Source organism: Ciona intestinalis, unplaced genomic scaffold, assembly GCF_000224145.3.
Source record: "Ciona intestinalis unplaced genomic scaffold, KH HT000181.2, whole genome shotgun sequence".
Classification (NCBI taxonomy): Eukaryota; Metazoa; Chordata; class Ascidiacea; order Phlebobranchia; family Cionidae; genus Ciona; species Ciona intestinalis.
In genome coordinates this window covers 1-18963 of record NW_004190503.2, presented here as the reverse complement: position 1 = coordinate 18963, position 18963 = coordinate 1, and the positions used below count along the sequence as shown (strand labels likewise).

General features: G+C 39.1%; 3 protein-coding genes and 2 long non-coding RNA genes across 6 annotated transcripts in view; 2 read left to right on the top strand and 3 right to left on the bottom strand.

The window, feature by feature from the left end:
- The window catches only part of LOC100175517 (serine/threonine-protein phosphatase PP1-beta catalytic subunit), a 3091-nt gene extending 1413 nt beyond the window's left edge, over positions 1-1678 (top strand). Inside the window, exons 5-8 of the mRNA XM_009863592.3 lie at positions 620-691; positions 786-937; positions 1084-1218; positions 1382-1678. Coding sequence (XP_009861894.1) covers positions 620-691; positions 786-937; positions 1084-1218; positions 1382-1486 — 464 coding nt within the window. The 3' untranslated portion in view covers positions 1487-1678. The remainder of the gene's footprint in view (positions 1-619; positions 692-785; positions 938-1083; positions 1219-1381) is intronic.
- A 132-nt stretch (positions 1679-1810) lies between these two features.
- On the bottom strand, positions 1811-6907 carry LOC100186271 (SPATS2-like protein). Its single transcript, XM_002123215.5, has 14 exons — positions 6732-6907; positions 6569-6677; positions 6291-6403; positions 4751-5075; positions 4464-4489; positions 4372-4402; positions 4203-4309; positions 4038-4119; positions 3655-3867; positions 2903-3049; positions 2776-2843; positions 2601-2687; positions 2255-2512; positions 1811-2149 (listed from the first exon to the last, which is right to left on the bottom strand). The coding sequence occupies exons 1-14, from the start codon at positions 6750-6752 to the stop codon at positions 2081-2083; spliced, it is 1656 nt and encodes a 551-aa protein (XP_002123251.1). The 5' UTR covers positions 6753-6907; the 3' UTR covers positions 1811-2080.
- Positions 6908-7990: 1083 nt separating this feature from the next.
- Positions 7991-12526, bottom strand: LOC100183900 (nucleolar protein 58). 2 transcript variants are annotated; one of them, XM_026839269.1, is made up of 19 exons: positions 12350-12526; positions 12088-12164; positions 11843-11895; positions 11448-11572; positions 11159-11246; positions 10797-10910; positions 10281-10513; positions 9936-10016; positions 9696-9822; positions 9365-9522; positions 9112-9303; positions 8961-9054; positions 8696-8796; positions 8593-8628; positions 8454-8519; positions 8365-8391; positions 8281-8307; positions 8168-8224; positions 7991-8111 (listed from the first exon to the last, which is right to left on the bottom strand). In XM_026839269.1, exons 1-19 carry the CDS (start codon positions 12392-12394, stop codon positions 8076-8078), a joined length of 1737 nt encoding a protein of 578 aa, XP_026695070.1. In that variant the 5' UTR covers positions 12395-12526; the 3' UTR covers positions 7991-8075. The 2 variants fall into 2 exon arrangements, with proteins under 2 accessions (XP_026695070.1, XP_002123502.1); XM_002123466.5 differs by having other exon boundaries at positions 10281-10480.
- Positions 12527-14044: 1518 nt separating this feature from the next.
- On the bottom strand, positions 14045-15309 carry LOC113475283. Its single transcript, XR_003397034.1, has 2 exons — positions 14830-15309; positions 14045-14160 (listed from the first exon to the last, which is right to left on the bottom strand). It is a non-coding gene; the product is annotated as an uncharacterized LOC113475283 (long non-coding RNA).
- Positions 15310-15956: 647 nt separating this feature from the next.
- LOC113475282 lies at positions 15957-16874 on the top strand. Its single transcript, XR_003397033.1, has 2 exons — positions 15957-16372; positions 16533-16874. It is a non-coding gene; the product is annotated as an uncharacterized LOC113475282 (long non-coding RNA).
- The last annotated feature ends 2089 nt before the right edge of the window (positions 16875-18963 follow it).

The following is an 18963-nucleotide window of genomic DNA, read 5'->3' as shown; positions in this document are numbered from 1 at the left end:
TATTAATTGCTTCATAAGAAGATATTCAAACACAAACCATTTACGTATTTCATAAAGTTAAACCATTATGCGTCCACGATTGAAGCTCTAGTGTTTACAGATTAGCTTCTGGCCAAATTTACGTAACTTTTAATGCCAGTTAAACATACACTCACCAACGTAACTGTTACATCACAAGCTGTATTGTGATGTCATCCATTATCGCAAGGTAAGAAATACCAACTTGCGGCGATACACTACGTCACAAACAGCATTGTGATGCAATCCATTATCGTAACCTACGTATTGCCTAATCCCAACCTAGGATGTTACATTACCTCACAATCGCCATTGTGATAGAAACAAAGATCGTAGGATATTGCGTGTGCCTGCACCTGCAAGTTTGCGATCTTTCAATACTTTACAACCGCTACTACTGTGTGTATATGTTCAACGTGCTGCGTAACGAGTAATACGAAAGTTAAACCTAACCAGTGCGTAATGTGCGAGTGCGGTAATTACCTTATTAGCTTACGTATGATGTAATAAGCAGTTGACATTTGTAACTATGAGTTTGCCTTACCTAGACAATCAAAACTTAGGCGCCTATCTACGTAAACACACAACATTTATATTCCAGGTCTATCTCCTGACTTACAAAGTATGGACCAGATCCGCAAGATAATGCGACCCACTGATGTTCCAGATACTGGTGGGTGTCTGTTGGCTGCATGTCTCCAACCCGTAACCTATGGGTTCAAGGCTCGTACCATTGTTAACATAATACATTACAACCCAATTAATAGGATTGTTGTGCGACCTCTTGTGGGCGGACCCAGACAAGGATATCAACGGTTGGGGGGAGAATGACCGGGGAGTCTCGTTCACCTTCGGACCCGATGTCGTCAGTAAATTCCTTAATCGACACGACCTGGACCTCATATGTCGTGCCCACCAGGTGTCGTAGCAGGGCTTTAATAGGTTACTTGCGTCGTGGATAAGCAAAACCATCCAAACCAAACTTTCTCCAATTCACTCGTGTTATACATTCCTCCACCATCATGAATCGCGATACCGTTTGTAATAAGATTAGTATTAACCCAGGTCGTGGAGGACGGATACGAATTCTTCGCAAAACGTCAACTCGTCACTTTATTCTCGGCCCCCAATTATTGCGGGGAGTTCGACAACGCAGGTGGGATGATGAGCGTGGACGAGTCGCTCATGTGTTCGTTCCAGGTGGGGGGGTTATAGTAAATATTCTAATGTTTGGCATCCATGGTTTTATGACACATTTGCTAAACTACGTTTTCCCCATAGAGCATTTTAAAGACTCATTTTTTGTAAACTTCCTTTTTTCGATGTTTACAAAGAGATAATCCTGTTAATTATGACATCACAGATATTGAAACCCTCCGAGAAGAAAGCGAAATATCAATATGGAGGTTTAAGTTCAAGCCGACCGACCACCCCACCTCGAAACAACATCGGGGTGAAAGCTAAATAAGTGACTCGGCATAAATATTGATGACTTAACACGTTTCACAGCGGAAATGGTTTTTCGCGAAAAATTTTAATATTTTTCTCACAAAATATATTTGTTTATATTTTAATTACCGATGTTACATCGGTTTGCACGCGCTCGCAATTTATCGTCAAGCAGTAATCGGGTTTCAATAAAATATGTTTGTGTACCTCATGCTCACTGTCAACCTTGGATGCAGCTGCTGACGTAAACAAAATTAGCCGAAACATTGCAGGTCCATCCGCATGCCAAAATAAAGTTATGTTTTGGTCAAACATAGTTGTGGGTTTGTTTCACTTTCAGGTGCCAGGTTCAAATCTCACTGTTATGGCTGTCACGTACACAATGTTCACATAAAGAGGTTAATATTTTGTTGCGAAGTTAAAATATTGTAATTAAGGCACAAAACGCGAGCACCTGTTTATTTACAGATGAAGTTTGCTACGAATATGGAATGTTATTGCAATCGTTGAATTGCACGAATCACCGATTTGTTCAGAGTTGCCCAACCCATGCTATATATATATATATGGCTCTATAATTATTGCACAAAGCTGGGTCAACATTTTTCTAAAGTCACCATTTTTCATCATTTTTATCAAAATTTTGTTTCGGTCGTTCGTTCCTGTTGCGACGGTAATCTCCCTGTAATCATAGATATCATATAAAATATAAACAAACCATGGATTGAAACAACTTGGTGGCTTTGTACTTATAGAAATCATATAAACATAGAAGTAGCAAACCCACCCGGTATTTAAACGAACCACGGCGGTTGCTACGGGTCCCATCACGTGCCCCGTTAACTTGGGACCCATCGCCATGACTACGAACCCCATCCTTTCCATTTAGTGGGTTCATGAAAAGACTCTCACTGTTTGGGGGTTTGCGATAAGGTGGGTTAAACAGGGGAGTCCCCCTACCCCGCCCCCTGTTACCATAGTTACGATGTTTGGTGCCCCCATGTGGTCGTGGGTACAAACGAGGGTTCGCTTTCATTCCATTGTCCTGTAACAATTAAACAATCAAGCAGGGATGCTAATTTATTGTAAAGTTAAGCTGGTGTACCACATTACCCCACACAGTACCAACTTACCCCACCATTTTGTTGCTTTTCATTGTTTTGTAACAATGACTTTTGTTCGTCAACAATCGGTTGGTTCGCCCACGAAGCCGGAGATTCCTGTGATGTCATAATGATGATTATTGCATCAACAAACAACCTTTAACAATGCCAAGGTTGTGACTCACATAACCCCCAACCCACTCACCCTCAATGGTTGATCCGGGGTCTCCGACCAATCAACCGAGTTTAACTTCAACGAGTCCGAAGATTCTCCTGGGACAAACACGACGTTAAACAACTATTGAACAATATCCATGGAAAAGCAAATTTACTTTTTTCAAGACTTTTTTCCTTTTCCTTGTTATCTTCCGTTGCCTTGGCAACCACGGTGTCGACAGTTGTCGTGGCAATCATCGTCATAGCATCGCTGGTAAGTCGAGGTCGCGACTTGTGCGAATACGAGTTTTTCACCCCTGAAACTAGAGGGGGGTTAGATGGGTGGGTGGTTGGTTGCATATACAAAAGTGACACACACAGCACGAGTGACACACAGAGCACGAGTGACACGCACGGCATGAGTGACACACACAGCACAAGCGACACACACAGCACGAGTGACACACACAGCACAAGCGACACACGCACAGCACGAGTGACACACACGCACAGCACGAGTGACACACAGAGCACGGGTGACACACAGAGCACGAGTGACACACAGAGCACGAGTGACACACACAGCACAAGCGGCACACAGCACAAGTGACACACACAGCACAAGTGACACACACAGCACAACCGACACGCACGGCACAAGTGACACACACAGCACAAGCGACACGCACGGCACAAGCATCACGCAGAGCACGAGTGACACACAGCACGAGTGACACACAGCACAAGCGACACGCACGGCACAAGCGACACGCACGGCACAAGTGACACACACAGCACGAGTGACACACACAGCACGAGTGACACACACAGCACGAGTGAAACACACAGCACGAGTGACACACACAGCACGAGTGATACACACAGCACAAGCGACACACACAGCACGAGCGACACATACAGCACTTACTTTCACCAAGGGCGGGAATAACATCCGTAATAATTTCTCGATTGAAAATGAATCTTGTTGTTCGACCAATTTCCTCATCATATTTACGATCGGAAACGAAATGTTTGATTTCCCCCCTAAGTTCGGCCACTTGGTGGGGCTTCATGTTTGCAACTCGATCGGTTTGTCGTTTCAACTCCAAAGCTCGATGCTCGCGCGCCTCAAGGAGCTTGACTACAAACAATATAAATATATTGAACAAACATTCACTTGCATGAGTTTTGCTCCCAACATATTATGGACAACTTTATCTTTGAAATTGAATTTAAACATTGAATGTTATAGTGTGGGTTTGCATTCAAAGTATCTTCCTACTAACAATCTAAACCATCACTCCAACTCACAAGCTTCTTCCTTTAACTTATCGAGACTTCTCATGAGTTCGACCTCCCTATCTTGTAGAGCGTTGTTCGCTTCCTCAAATGTCTGGGGGGGAACTTTTATTTTAAGTTCTTGTTTAAAAACAACAAACTTTACAATAAATATTAAAATTCATTTAGTATATTTACTTGTTTGATTCGTTTGTAACTGTCGTTGATCTCATCGTTGAGTAAACTCCTGTATCGGCCGAACGAAGCGGAACAACGCTGCAGGTCTTTCGTTGCTTTCTCGATGCCTGCGTTCCATATTTGGTCAATCAGACATTTGTATCGAATATTATAAAGTCACACGACTTACTTTTTTTATTCTGATTAAATGTAGCTGTTTCCTGCAAGTCATGGAAATAACATTAACAAACGATCAAACATAGAAATAATATAAATATTTACCTGAACGCTCCCGTTGGTCGTTGATTCTGGAAATAAACAAAGTTATTATGACATCATCGCTATTTATCCTTGCATGGCCCGCTTACAAGTTACCACGTATGTAACTTATTTATCTTCGCATGACGGGGCAACGACAGTCGTTACAACACGGTTATTCACACACCTCGTGCTTGCTTACAAGTTACCACGTATGTAACAATTCAGACAACCCATTTAGTAATTGCCGTTAGGTGTCTTGATGATATAAGTACAATGGCTGGGTTAAACCTCGCACACAACAAACCCACCTTGCACTAAATTACTCTTAACAAGCTTCTTGCTTGATCTTTTGACGCTACTCTCTGAGGATGTACGGGATCGATGACCGGCCTTATAAAGGTGGGTGAGGTGGGGTTTGCCCTCTGTGGGTTGGGGGGTGGTGGGATTGTTTATGGGGGGTTGGGGGGGTTTAGAGTTAGCTTGTAGGGTAAGCTGGGGTTCCGGGTTTGGTTCCGCATCAGTGAGCAATAGCTTCAATGTTTCTGCAGCTCGTGATTGGTCGGTTGTTGGTTCTACTTTATCGGGTTTAGTGATGTCATCAACCTTGGGGTCAAAGGTCGTAGTGTCCAGATTCTGGAAGAATTATGATGTCATAATAAACTATTATTATCATGACATTGTAATATTATTATATAAGAATACAATGTTATCGCATGCTTGTGTTGTGAAACCTGGGCAAATCTTCGTGGGAATAAAATTAACAATTTTTACCCAAGGCTTGGTGACAGAAGTTACATAATCAGCTTTGGAGACTCGTATAAAAGTACGTCGCTACCAGTTGCCAACGGTTTTCAAAATACGTCGGCAATATGCCGAGGATTTAAAAAACGCGTGGCCGGGCGTGATGTCACGAATCGCAACGTCAGCGCGAACTTGCCCGTCTCGAATTACAGTCGGTATCGTATAACACGAGCGCCCAATGATTCGTATCTGATTAGACTGATTTTTAATAAAAAACATAAATTCCTAAACTTTTTTATATTGAAATAATACAAAGTGCTGCATTACGTCGTCTCTTTCACCGCAACCCACGTGTTCTAAATGATTTTAATTAGCGACGCTTTTCGTCCAAAAAGGAACGTATTCTCGTACGCCTTTCTCCTTAATGACGTCATAAGCTCGTGCCGAGCATTTGGTTAAATCTCGGCGCTCGGCGAACCTGAGCTTTTACAACTTCAACACATTCCTATTGTTAACACCAAATTCACGAAACATTACCCACATTGTCTGTTTCATAGCCCAGGACGAAGTATTTATTGCAAACGTATCAATCCTTTACTTGATCGCATACATAAAAAAGGCAAATATCCAACCTGTTTTCAAGCTCCTGCTGGCTAAATAATCAACGGGACAATCGTTATTATGACACAATGAATCCACGTGTGAATCCTTACTATTTCGTAACAAACATGCCGAAAAAAACATATGCGCCGCACGTATACAAGGACGTTAATGACGTCATAGTCAACGCGCAGGTGCGTTAGGAAATCGGTGCGCCTGACTTCATTTGCTATATACGACTACTGTATGTATTATATTACCTCACTTTTAGCTTTTACCACCTGTAATTTTTGCAATTTCGCGTCTGCAATACGAAAATATTTTGTTTAAAAAAAAATATTTTTTGAGTTTTTTTCTACATCGTCGGCAATAAACTGCCGACGGTTTGTCCAAATGCGTCGGCAAAACCGTTGGCAATTGCTGATTGCCGACGTGAGTCTCCAGGGCTGCATAATAATACAATTGTTTGTTTAACAAAGTAACAATCTATATTATGATGTCACTCACAAGCTGTGTTTCTACATCTAGTTTGTTTTTCTTTTGTTGTTTCTTCTTTTTCTTTTTTTTATTCTTCATGGGACCAGCCGGTCTCCATTCCGTCAATATCGCTTCAGCTCGGCCTGGAGGATAATGAAGTTATTTAAACAAAACGAAGGAAAATCAAAGATTTGTCGTACGCAATTATTCATTAGTTGAACGCCACCATTCAAACATCGCTGCATCAAATTATTGTTGTGGTGTCAATTCAAAACACAAATTAAGATAAAAATCCAACATAGACAAACCTTCAACAAAATCTGCGATTGATTTATCGACGTCGTTGTCATTGTTTTGCAACACGAGTACGATGTCATCGTTCGTGGCGTTGCTTACAACAGCTCGCACCGCGGTGATCTGATTATTAATTAATTAGTTCATAATATTCTGTTTATGATGTCATAATCTTACCTTGTCTTTTATTGATGACATCACAATTAAAAATCAACCAATTTATTATTTAACAATACATAACAATTCTATCTGTGACAATAAGTACATTATGACACCACAACAAGTTGTCATTATAATTCAGAGTATTTATTGCGCAACAATGGCCATTGTGACAAACAGACACTCGACACTCGACATCCAGGATGTACCTCCAACCCCCCGGACTTTGCTTTCGTAAATATTGTCGCTTATTAAACAACTTTGTGACATCACAAACAAATAGAAAAATATTAATTACATAATTTTAAATTAACAAACTAAATTATTTTTTTAATAACTATATTTAGAGCCCATATATATTTATTTCCTTTTTTTAAACATAGTTTTTGACATTGCAATTACACTGATATTTAGACGACCAACATGCGTAAGCAAGCCATGCGTTTATAATGTTGAAACAAGTTAACGATGAGTGCGCAGTATAAACAATTTAATATCTCACGCAAATACCACCAACCATTGATTCTTAGACATTATTTACCACAGTAAGACCGTACAACACGAGGTGTTATAACTGGTCCAAACATTAAATTTAATTATTCCACAAAATATTCCCAAACAAGTTTCAAGCATCATTGCAATGTTGAAACAATTGTAAATCAACTTCTCAAGTACATAAGGACCAACGATCGATATATTAAATAAAACTCCCTGTTTGTGATTAATGTAGTCGATTGCTCACCAAATATAGACATATTATATACAGCAAGATGGCTTCGGAACAATTTATAAAACTACTTTGAATATTTTTTAAAGAAATTGGTTAAGTTTTACTAATAATAACGAAGAGAATGAAATTAGCAACAAAACTACAGTCGTTAAAACAAGCTTTGCCTAAATATGTTCGTATGCAAGTTAATGCAACGTATTATGTTAATATGAAAGTGCTTTGATCGGATTCCCATATACGCGCATAACCTTCCTAACCTGATATTATGCAACAAACACAAATATTCTAGAATCAACGTCATAATAGAGATTATCGCTGACAATATAGAACAAACAAACAAATGTTCGAAGTCGAAACTCAATTCTCGACGAACAATCGCTTTGGTTTCCTTTTATTATGACATCATATGACGTAACGATACGCAATCAACCGAGTCCAACATAGAAATCTTTAAATCGCTTAAGTGACATCATATGAAATTTAAGCATGAGTTACGTCATTTTTATGTAATATGACGTAGCCACTAATCAAAACCATAGAAACAACATTTTATTCAAACTTGGCAGTTTATTAGCGCAAGGGGATTTCCCACCAGAACATGATTCTAAACAAAAACTTTTTCATCATTTTTTTCATTCTTCTTGTTTGATCGATTTTCGCTTTTTTGCCTAAAAGTAACAACATAGAAATAAAGCAAATTAAAACATAGTAACAACATTTCCACCTTTTTAGTCTCTGACCCAGCTAATTCAGCCTCTTTCTGTTTTTTCTTCGATTTTTTCTAAAAATGAAATTTTGTTTTAATAAAAAAAAATAATTTAAAAACTTTTAACTTACAGTTTTGGGGGTTTCCGTAGATTCGAGCTAAAAATGAAAATTTGTTTAAAAAAGTTCTTAAAATCAAAACCAAACAAACTTTACCTCGAGCGTTTCTTCGGCGGTATCAACCTATACATAGAAACAATATATCATTATACCGATAAATAATAAACCTGTCCTACACCACTAACCCCGTTCGAATCTTCGTTCTTCACTTTCTTCTTCTTCTTCTTTAGTTTCGGTGTTGATTCTTCAACCTATTATAATGTAACAATTAATTGATTGTTTGAACAATAGTTGAAACAAACATTAGACTATGACATCACAAACCTCAATCGATTCTTCAAGTTTAATTTTCTTCTTTTTCTAAAAAACAAAACAACTTTTTCTTGAAATTTGTTATGTTTTATTTAAATTAACGTGTCCCACCCACCGGTTTGGACGGGGTGGCTTCTTCTTCTTTCTCTTTTTTGTCTTTCTTGGATTTTTTTTTGGTTTGTAAATTTCCGTCGCTTACAATCAGACCGCTCGTATCTGTTGTCATGGAAACAACATTAATTCATGAAAATAATTTTTCATAAAAATTTTGAATCCAAAGTTAATGTTGCACAGTGATGAAACAATGGTGGTATCATGGGACCATATTGGCACTTTACTGTGCGTATACTTTGGAATATTTATCAACGTATGTTTAATACCAAGTTCTTCTTGAACTAAACTTTCGTCAATTTCTTCAATTTTCCTTTTTTTTGCCGGAATTGTGAAATCTTGGGCGCTGTCGTACATTTTCAACTGAAAATATTCACCAAGTTTAAATACATTAATATTGTGATATCACGCGGGACTCACTTCACTCTTATTGGTCCACTTATCAGGTCGGTGAGTAGTTTTACCTCCCTTCCCTCCCTCATCCATGGAACGAAGCCGAGCCTCAAGTTTCGCTCGATGTTCAATCCCCATCTCGGTGGATGACTCCTCGGCTAATGCATCGTATCGGATCGCCAACGAACACTTTGCGGCCAACATGCGCGATATTTTGCCCTGTGAATATAGAAATAGTATATAAATGACATCATAGCATTAATTATGACATCACATATACCTTATTCTTAGGATTACTTTGTCCAACCAGCGACGCGTGATATATAAGACCATATTTGGGCGTGTCTTTCCTCGTTTTCAACGCACGAAACAAAGCTTTCTCAGCCCCGAGGATTTGAACCGTCGATGCCGGGTGTTTCGCCAAGTTTAATAACGAACCTGGAGGTTTATATTGCTTGAGTAATAACTCTACGCCCTCAACGGCAGCATCAATCCTTGAACCTTTATTTTCTAGCCTCGATGCTGCTACCGTTAGGGGGCGTATCACCAACCAAAACATGCAACCGCATATGATATCTATGTTGATAATATATGATATATATGTTCCTCACCAGCGTGTGCGATCAAGCGTGCCCCGACCAATTCCCCCACAAGCAGCGTAAGGTTCGGAGCGATCGCCGCCATCCGATTCTTCAGGTAATCGTACAACTGGCCACGATATTCTGTGATTTCTATTATCTGCGGTTTATAATAGTGTAATATTATTAGAAAATATATTGTATTTTTATTAAGATATAATCCAATTATTACGAATATTATTATACATTATAAAACATAGAAACCATATATACCTGATCTGCAAGGTACGTTATGTTCATAATGTCTTCTTCCGATATTTCGGTTCCCATGGATATTTGTGCCATGGCAACAACCTGGAACGTTATTATGGGATGCTTTAACCAACAAACATTTATTACAAAGGGATAAATACATAACCCGGGTTTATTAATTTGGTGTAAATCTTATTTATCGCTTCAAACCAACAAAGTCACAGTGAAAGGAAGGTTGGATGGAAACAACGGCTTGGGAGTGATTGAAGTATTGTTGCGCGATATACCACGTGGTAATAATAATAATGACGTAGTGGATTTAATGCTGACGTAACGAAACATCTATCTGGTTATGACATCACAAACCTCTTTTTCAATTTCTTCGGGCAAAACATCGGATAAGTCGCACGATTCGGCGTTTGTACGAACCCCCATCTTCTTAATAACTTTCGCAAATGCGAGATGGTCGGTCACTACTTTACCAACTTCGGGAAAATGCCACCCGTACCACTCCCGACACCTCATGATGTAATTGTTCAACTCTTTGTCAAGATCGTCAAGCAGAGCTGGGGTGAAGTATTTTGAATATATCCTTAAATCTCAAAATAATTAAATAAATGAAAACAGAAAAAAAACAATTTGTTAAATATTTTCAAAGAAAACTGAAATATTGGACTTGAAATTTACAAATGATTCAGATAAATTAAAATCAACAACTGCCAAATATTTGGTTGAGTATAATTATTTTAGAAAAGTCGTTATGAATAAATAAACAATTTATTAATTACCGACTTAATTTTTGGTAAAATTAAAATTGATAAAAACAGTTTCGAACTATTTTAACAGACCCCATTATGACATCACTATTTAGTTCCAACTTACAAATTGCTTGTACGATCATCGTGTCGACTTTGTCGGGAGAGAATTTCAATTTATATCTCGATAAACTATGAGCGAGTCCGAGGGCCATTGCTGTCATGTCGCGCTCCGGTAACCCTGGAATAACGTGGGTGATGTCATAATTAAAATTGTGATGACAAAAACAATATTGTGATGTCATAACTAATATTGTGATGTCATAAATAATTTATAATTAAAAAAAGGTTATAAGTTTCTCTTATTTCAAACACGATAGCGAAGATCAAATTAATCAAAACAACAAAGAGAATCAGCAGGAAACCACAGTCATTAAAACAGGCTATGGTAAAAAGAATAAAAATATGAAATATAATCACGATGGCTACCTGATATCAAGCTATCAACATGAGCTCGTATTCCTCGCATCAGCTCCTGTGTGGCCGGGCTGTACACGCACGTTAGATTCATTTTCTCCTGGTAATTTATATTATGATGAGGAAACATGTGTTACGGTATATGCTGTCAGGTGCATTAAAAGTATAAAAGAAATCTTTAAATACGATGTTGAAGGAAGTTTCGTCTGCCATATGACATCATCGGGGTTTGTCGTCGAGTGTCTTGCCACACGAAACTTGTGCCATGTCGTCAAACAAATGATTATGACATCACAATCACCTTAATCGCTTGTCCGAGTTTCGCATCAGCGACCGCAAGTCGTTCATGCGCGTCTTTCGCAACAATCTTTTTCAAAACTTTCTTCAAAGATTTGCTTAATTTGCCTTCAACAGCCGCTGTCGTTGCTGGACATAGAAACAATATTATTAACATTACAAGTTACCACGTATGTAACTTATTTATGGCGGGGCAACGACAGTCGTTATAACATGGGTGTTCTGTTTCATACACCTCGTGCCCGTTTACTAGTTACCGCGTAAGTAACTTTGGTGGTGATTGTTACAAAACTCATTGGTGACCACCGGGTTGGAGCAATTGCCGTTAAGTGTCTTGCCCAAGGACACATACGCCCACAATGGTAGCAGCAACGAGCCTTGAACCCGACACACACTCACCAGCCAAAGCTTCCGTCGTGTCTTCAAACTTCTTAAAATGTTTCAACTTTACCCTGTGTATAAGATATCTATGTTTATTTTTCGAACACAATTATTTTAATAAAACAACAAACAGAAGGAACGGCAGCAAAACAACGTTAAAACACATTCGGGTAAAAAAGGTGGCGAAAGGCGTCAGTTAAAAATCTTCGACAGTCGATCTAAGATATCCATGAGCAGCATAGACACATCATATCAACACTTACGCATTCGCCGCATTCTCGGGAGTCGAAAATATTTCGTTCAAATCATCGGCAGCTTCGACTTTTGATTCATCGAGCATCTGTGATGTCACAAGCAACATTATTACTCTAATACTTTTCCCGTATTTTAAATAGTTCGGCCCCCACATGTTCGACCCCAAGCATATAAAGCCCGGGTTATAGTAGTTGAGGTACATTTTATCAAAAGCAACACAATTGTTACGAAACAATAATTTATGACGTCATTATTCATGACGTCACTTACCTTAAATATGGCATATCCAGACGGTGATTCAAATAAAACCAACATCTTCTTAGTTTAACCTTAACCTGAAATATATGACAGTATTACGTCACATGCATACGTCACTTGTTCGTCACAATCAACCACATACGTCACACGTACGTCACTATGAACCACGTACGTCACAATCACAATCCTTGCTGCAAAAACTATGGAAGCGAACACACGTGCGTTCAGACATAGACATCCTAGAAATAATGGGGACGAAAAATGAGCGTTGTTTATTTGTAAATTGTACCTTTTAAATCGATTAATCTTTTTTTTCGTTTAACTAATTTAATAAACCGAACATTTACCAATGAATCAAACTGTTAATAAAAGGCTGTCTGGGTTTTAAATACCTGAAACGTTGCCAGTAACGCAACAACGTATAAACAACTTTATTTTGATGAAAAACACTTTTATTTAGAAGCAACACATCGCATCATTTCTACCACATCTTAATAAACAAAATGCATAAATATTGTTGCAAAATTCGATTTCCCCAAGTTAGCCTCACCATTGTAGACATATGTGTTCTTGGTCAAAACACTTCACCGAAATTGCTTCAACCCAGTGGTCACTGATGGGTTGTATAAATTGTCAACCATACAGAAAAACAATCACCCGCAAAGTTACATATGTGGTAACTCGTAAGCGGGCACGAGGTGTATGAAACAGAACACCCGTGTTATAACGACTGTCGTTGCCCCCCCCCATGCGAGGATAAATAAGTTACATATGTGGTAACTTATAAGCGGGCACGAGGTGTATGAAACAAAACACCCGTGTTATAACAAATGTTGTTGCTCATCCACACAGAAGATAAGTTTCCTCCAAGAAACCTCGCTGAAATTTTAAACCGCGTTGATTTACTTCACAGTTCACTTGACGCCAAATAATTCACCCACAAACAAAGCCCCATTTTGTTCACGCTCGTCTCTTTAAATGTTTGGTTCAACCTGTTGACAAATATAAATGTAATACAGAGAAACACTGATAAATCTATCATGAAAATATTTTTTAAATTGATGTAAAATTTTAATTCCCCCCCTCCCCCCGCACGTGTTTATATATTTACAGGTAGTTCACAAAGCCAACAGTTCAAACACTCCAAGTTTAAAATTGTTGTTTTGTTGTAAAATAAAGACACAAAAATTTTACATGATGTTTCACGTCATTTTCACTGATGACGTGAAATATTCACCAAGACTCACCAGCTTGTGACCAATGGAAGTTTCTAGAACTGTTGAGACTGTTCGTGACAAAAGGGAAAAAGGCTCACACTAGATTAGGCGTTTCAGACAAAGCTTGGGTGAGGTTCAACGCACTTGTTTAACGACAATTTGCAAAGTTCAAGGTTTTACGTCTTCGCTAGAAGTTAAATAATGTTAAGAATTTCTTTCATGGTGATTGCTTTGCAGTTAACCGTTTATGTTGTAAGTCCTGTTGTTTCTTATACTTAGTGTGGGTGGGTGGGTCAAACCAATATTTTCATGAAACAGCCGAACTATAATAAGATGTTTTGCGGCTGCAAATTGAAAAAATTAAAATTTGGAAGAAAATTCCTTTTCATATAAAATTAAAGTAAATTGTTACTTGCCATCTTCAGATTGAGGGAGAACCACCCCCAATAAAACGAATCGTCAGAAATGGGAAATGGGTGTTTGATTATTGCACAACGCACGAGCTGTACGATAATTCATCGCACCGTTGCATCCTCACCAACCTCGACGCCTGTTCAGACGCGCATTATCGTCGGTTCGGTTGTGACAGTTGTGAGGTTGATGAAACTGGGAACCGAACCGGGTAAGTTGGGTAAAACATATTGTTTGAATAATAAATTTATGGGTTGAATTCATTAAATGTTCTCCAAACAAAGAACTTAAAAATCTGTGTTATGTGGTGTTCACAACTAAATTTGATCATTTAGTTAAACACTTCAGACATTTAGATCAAATCATATTTCATTTGTTAATATTCATTTATAAACTACATAGGAACTGTGATCAAGGTCCTCCGGAGGATAAAGAAACAACCCCAGCCCCCCCGACCACAACCCCAGCCCCCCCGACCACAACCTCAGCCCCCCCGACTATAACCCCAGCCCCCTCAACAACCCCACCTCCCACAACCCCAGCCCCCCTGACCACAACCCCATTTTCACCAATTCCAATGCCACCATTAATGAAACAAAGCAACCAACAATCAAACAAACGAGCAACGAAACTTTAATCAATGAAACAAATGGCCAACCAACAAACAAGTTTCAGACTTGGACCATCATTCTAATCGTAATATGTGTATTGTTTGCGTTTGGGGTTACTGGATTCATCATCTACTGAAAAGTTCAAATGCTCCAAGTTTAAAATTGTTGTTTTGTTGTAAAATAAAGACACAAAAATTTTACAAGATGTTTCACGCATTTTCACTGATGACGTGAAATATTCACCAAGACTCACCAGCTTGTGACCAATGGAAGTTTCTAGAACTGTTGAGACTGTTCGTGACAAAAGGGAAAAAGGCTCACACACCACGTTAACTTTGAAAATGCGCGAAAACATGCTGCGTCACCGTAATTCGCCTGACTTGCGTAAGGTTAACGATATATTACGTCACAATAGCGAATGTTACGTCACAGTAGTGACATATTACGAACGTTACAGGACGTTATAATCTTGTTTTTCGTAGTGTTTTATGCTAGGGAAAACCCCAACCCTAACTTTTAACCCACATCCCCCAAAAAACTAGCAAATTACGTAATCTGTAACGTAGAAATCAAACGTGGTAATTCGCATTCTATGACGTCATAATCTAACCTTTGTTTAATCCATGACGGCTCGTGTGGAAAATACGGTGACGCAGCACGATTTCGCGCATTTTCAAAGTTAATTTTCGACACGAACGCCCAAGTTTTTTCGAAAACAAATTATACAGTGGGTATCAGGGAGACGTAAGGAACATTTTGAGACTAAAATTTTCACTGGTCACCAGCGGCAGTATTACTGACTATTGTTACCAATCATCAATTATAAATAAGCCAACCAGAATTACAGATAAAAGTGCCACAGCCATTGACCATATTTGGACTACTACTATCAATAGCTCACAAATCAAAGCAGGCAAAACAGACCCAATATAGATCATTTGCCAATAATCCAAGCAATCAACCTCAAAATTAATAACAGCCAGTCTAACATCAGTTCAAGAAATTTTAGCCAGAAAAATATAATAAATTTCATTGGAAAGTTAGCAGATATGGATATCAGTGAAGTTCTACAGGAAACAGAACCAAATCTTGCCTACCACCAATTCCAGCAACATTATATGACAGAATTTAGCAGTGGCTTTCCGGAAAATATAGTAAACAAATTTGACCAAAGTAAATGGTTTAACAAAGATCTTTACCTTCTTAACAGAACCAAGCAGAAGTTATTTAAAAAGTACTTGCAAAGGAATACATAAGAAAAAGTACAATGCAGCTAGAAACAAATACCATCATGCAGTTATAAATGGAAAAAGAGCATTATAGAAAGCTATTTAGTGCAAACAGATTAAACATGAAAGCCACCTGGAAATCTATAAACTTAATACTTGGTAAAATCAAACTCAATACACAAAAGCATTTGTAATAGATAGTAAACTGACTACTGATCCACTCGTTATTTCTAACAAAGTTAATGACCACTTCTTTAAAATCTCAAAACTCCATTTTCATTTGTCCAACAACCCCCGAACTGAAATTAAAAATATAATCATGGACCTAACATCTAAATCTAGCTGTGGCATGGATGGCATCCCAAGTAGATTGATAAAATCCACCCCTGAAAACATTTTGCTTGCCTTATCCCATGTGTTCAACCTATCTTTACAAAATGGAACCTTTATTGATGATCGTCTTTGGACGAGAATCGAGCCTACTACAAACGTGACACTTCATTGAGCGACTTTCGCCATCGCCCCGGAAGTTTCTTCGCCGAGGGAGCACCGTTTGAACCAACAGTTGTATTTTTTTTGTTTTATAGTTAACAGCACCATTTTTTTGTTTTCTTATATATATATATATATCCTTTGTAAAAATATTTACGCCCCCGACTATCGTGGGTCAGCTATAATAAAATCTATACTAGCCGTACGACATCTTAACACTTTACGTTTTTTCTAGTTATCGCACACAGATGCAAGGCATGAATAACAACTGGCTATCCTCCACACATACCTCGAGTAATCTAATTCCTTTCGTGAGGTTCGCTAACACCACATCACCACTCATGCCGGAACCGTTCACATCTAACACAAGCAACGCTAAACCACATCCGGGGTTTTAAAAGATTAGTGGCATTTCATCTATGTTGCACAATATCGCAAGCACACCGTTCGACCTTATGTCTTACAATAGCGCCGACGGTACACCAGTAACTAGCGCGCCACACAAACCGGACTATATGTTTAGCACCCCAAATGCCCCTGGTAATAGTTCGGTACCTTTTTCATTTTATCCTACAATGCTTAACGAAATGAAAAACCCCAAACGCGTTAAACTGCCTAATTTCTGGACTTTTGCCGCAGCGCCCTGGTTTGGTTGTGCTGAAAAGTCATTTCAGCAGCAAAATGTTGTAGCGCAAGCAGATAAATTCCTTGCGGTCATTGGCGCACTTGGTAGTCCGGAAATATCGCGTGTAGAATATGGACTTGCACCCGAATCAGAAAGCGCTTATTACTTACTAAAAAACGCCTTATTGCGCGCTTTCGCATGGGCGGAGAGTGAGAAATTTGACGATATCGAGAATCTAGACATCGGAAACGACACACCAACCTAGTTTGTAAATAGAATGAAATCGATTTTAGGTAGCGACCGTGAAAACCCCTTCGCTGTTAAAGCTAATGCGAAACAAACTTCTCAAGTGTGTCCCTCGCGACGTCGAAATTACGCTGCACTCCCGCATGAATTTGAATTTTGAAGACTTGGTTGAATGTGCGGATGAGGTAGTAAAGGGCAGCAGTTTACGTAATAGTCACAAGGATAACGTTACGAGCAGACAGGACTTCAGTCCTATCGAAGCTCTGGGGAGGCGAGTCGATCCGGAACTTGACTGCACATTGTCATGAAAACCCGCAGTTTTCTCAAGGTCAAACATACCCGAGACCCCGCGTATCTTATAGTCGCGACGCACCGCGTTTTAGGAATCGGCAAAACCAAAGCGCAAGGTCACAAAACAGCGATCGTCGACACCGCGATGTTAAAATTCTTCGTCGCGCGCTCCTGACGACTATAATAGCAGTCAACGTAGGCCATCCCGGATTTGCATATATCACGACCGATATGGAAGCGATGCAATTCGATGCTCACCTCCATGCGGATGGCAACAAAAAAACTAAATTCGCGCGTGCGACGGAGACCAGCGACTCGACAGCGCGCGCGTATCAGTGCTAAAACATAAACGCCAAAACCCTCGTTTTTTTTTCGTGCACGATACTTGCAACAATATTCAATTTCTGGTAGACACAGGCGCAGAGATATCCGTGATTCCTCCACTAAATAACGAAAAATCTCTTTTTCACGCACTGAACGACACTAACATTAAAACTTATGGGTATCGGCATTTAGCTATTTCTTTGACTAATTAAGGAACATTTCGCTGGAAGTTTTGTGTTGCAAACGTACGTCACCCGATACTTGGCCTAGACTTCTTAGATTACTTCAAAATAATGATAGATGTAAGCAACCGTAAAATGTTCTGTATATCGCGTCCACCCCCAAATACCGTTAATACCCACACGCCCCAACCAAAGACATTAAAGAGCCTAAACACACCCCACGTCACTTTTATTTTTTATGGTAAATTCATAAAGCGACCGTTTTATTGATTCCAAAAATACTTTGCTTATTAAAATTGGTCCAGTATAGGCGGAGATATTCGTCCTCAAACAGTGATCTCTAGCGCTATCTTTTTTTTACTACGAGCTCCGTGATTGTGACGTAGGAACGTACTAGTCACGTGACTGATTCATTCGTAAAAGCGAAACCTGCGTTTTTTTTGTTCTCTCGTTTTTCGCTGAAAACACTGCCTCTCGCCTTTCTGAATGAGAGCGGCCACGCTTCAACAATTTTGTGACGTGTTTGTCACGTGGGTAGTACACTTCTCAATTTTTTTCGCCACGCATCTTTCAAATCGGTTTTTTGAATTTCACGGTGTTTAAGCTGGAATATCTTAGGTTATACAGAACCGATTAAAACAAGTAAGGTGTCGTTGGAATTAGAAAAACACACTCTATCGATTAAAGCGAAGTACATTTGGGGTGTGTTTAGGCTCTTTAAAACCAATGAGTGGAAACTTTGACGTCATAATGGCAAACTGGCGCACTTGTTTTGTCCCCGTCACGCTCTAATGCATTGCAATAAAAACCGTTGCTATAGAAGCCTGAATTCGATACGATTTGGTGTAAACGCAACTTTTTGGCGTGTCTAAAATATGTTGTCTACCTGGTTGCAGCAACCGCTGTACTGACTGTAGGTTGTTTTGCTTACCCGCAAAAAAATTATGCAAATCAGCAAAACGGTTGTGGGCCGATGATCTTGAAAAAGTTATTCGGCG

What these genes read in the sequence shown, in the direction of transcription:
- LOC100186271 (XM_002123215.5), bottom strand. Translation starts at nt 6,752, where the DNA reads ATGTCATCAATAAAAGACAAG. An exon ending in TAAGAGTAATTTAGTGCAAG is followed by an intron (nt 4,490 to 4,750) that starts GTGGGTTTGTTG and finishes GTTTATTTCCAG; the next exon opens with AATCAACGACCAACGGGAGC. An exon ending in CGACCAACGGGAGCGTTCAG is followed by an intron (nt 4,403 to 4,463) that starts GTAAATATTTAT and finishes CATGACTTGCAG; the next exon opens with GAAACAGCTACATTTAATCA.
- LOC100183900 (XM_026839269.1), bottom strand. Translation starts at nt 12,394, where the DNA reads ATGTTGGTTTTATTTGAATCACCGTCTGGATATGCCATATTTAAG. An exon ending in TGTTGATAGCTTGATATCAG is followed by an intron (nt 10,911 to 11,158) that starts GTAGCCATCGTG and finishes ACGTTATTCCAG; the next exon opens with GGTTACCGGAGCGCGACATG. An exon ending in AGAACGAAGATTCGAACGGG is followed by an intron (nt 8,392 to 8,453) that starts GTTAGTGGTGTA and finishes TTCTATGTATAG; the next exon opens with GTTGATACCGCCGAAGAAAC.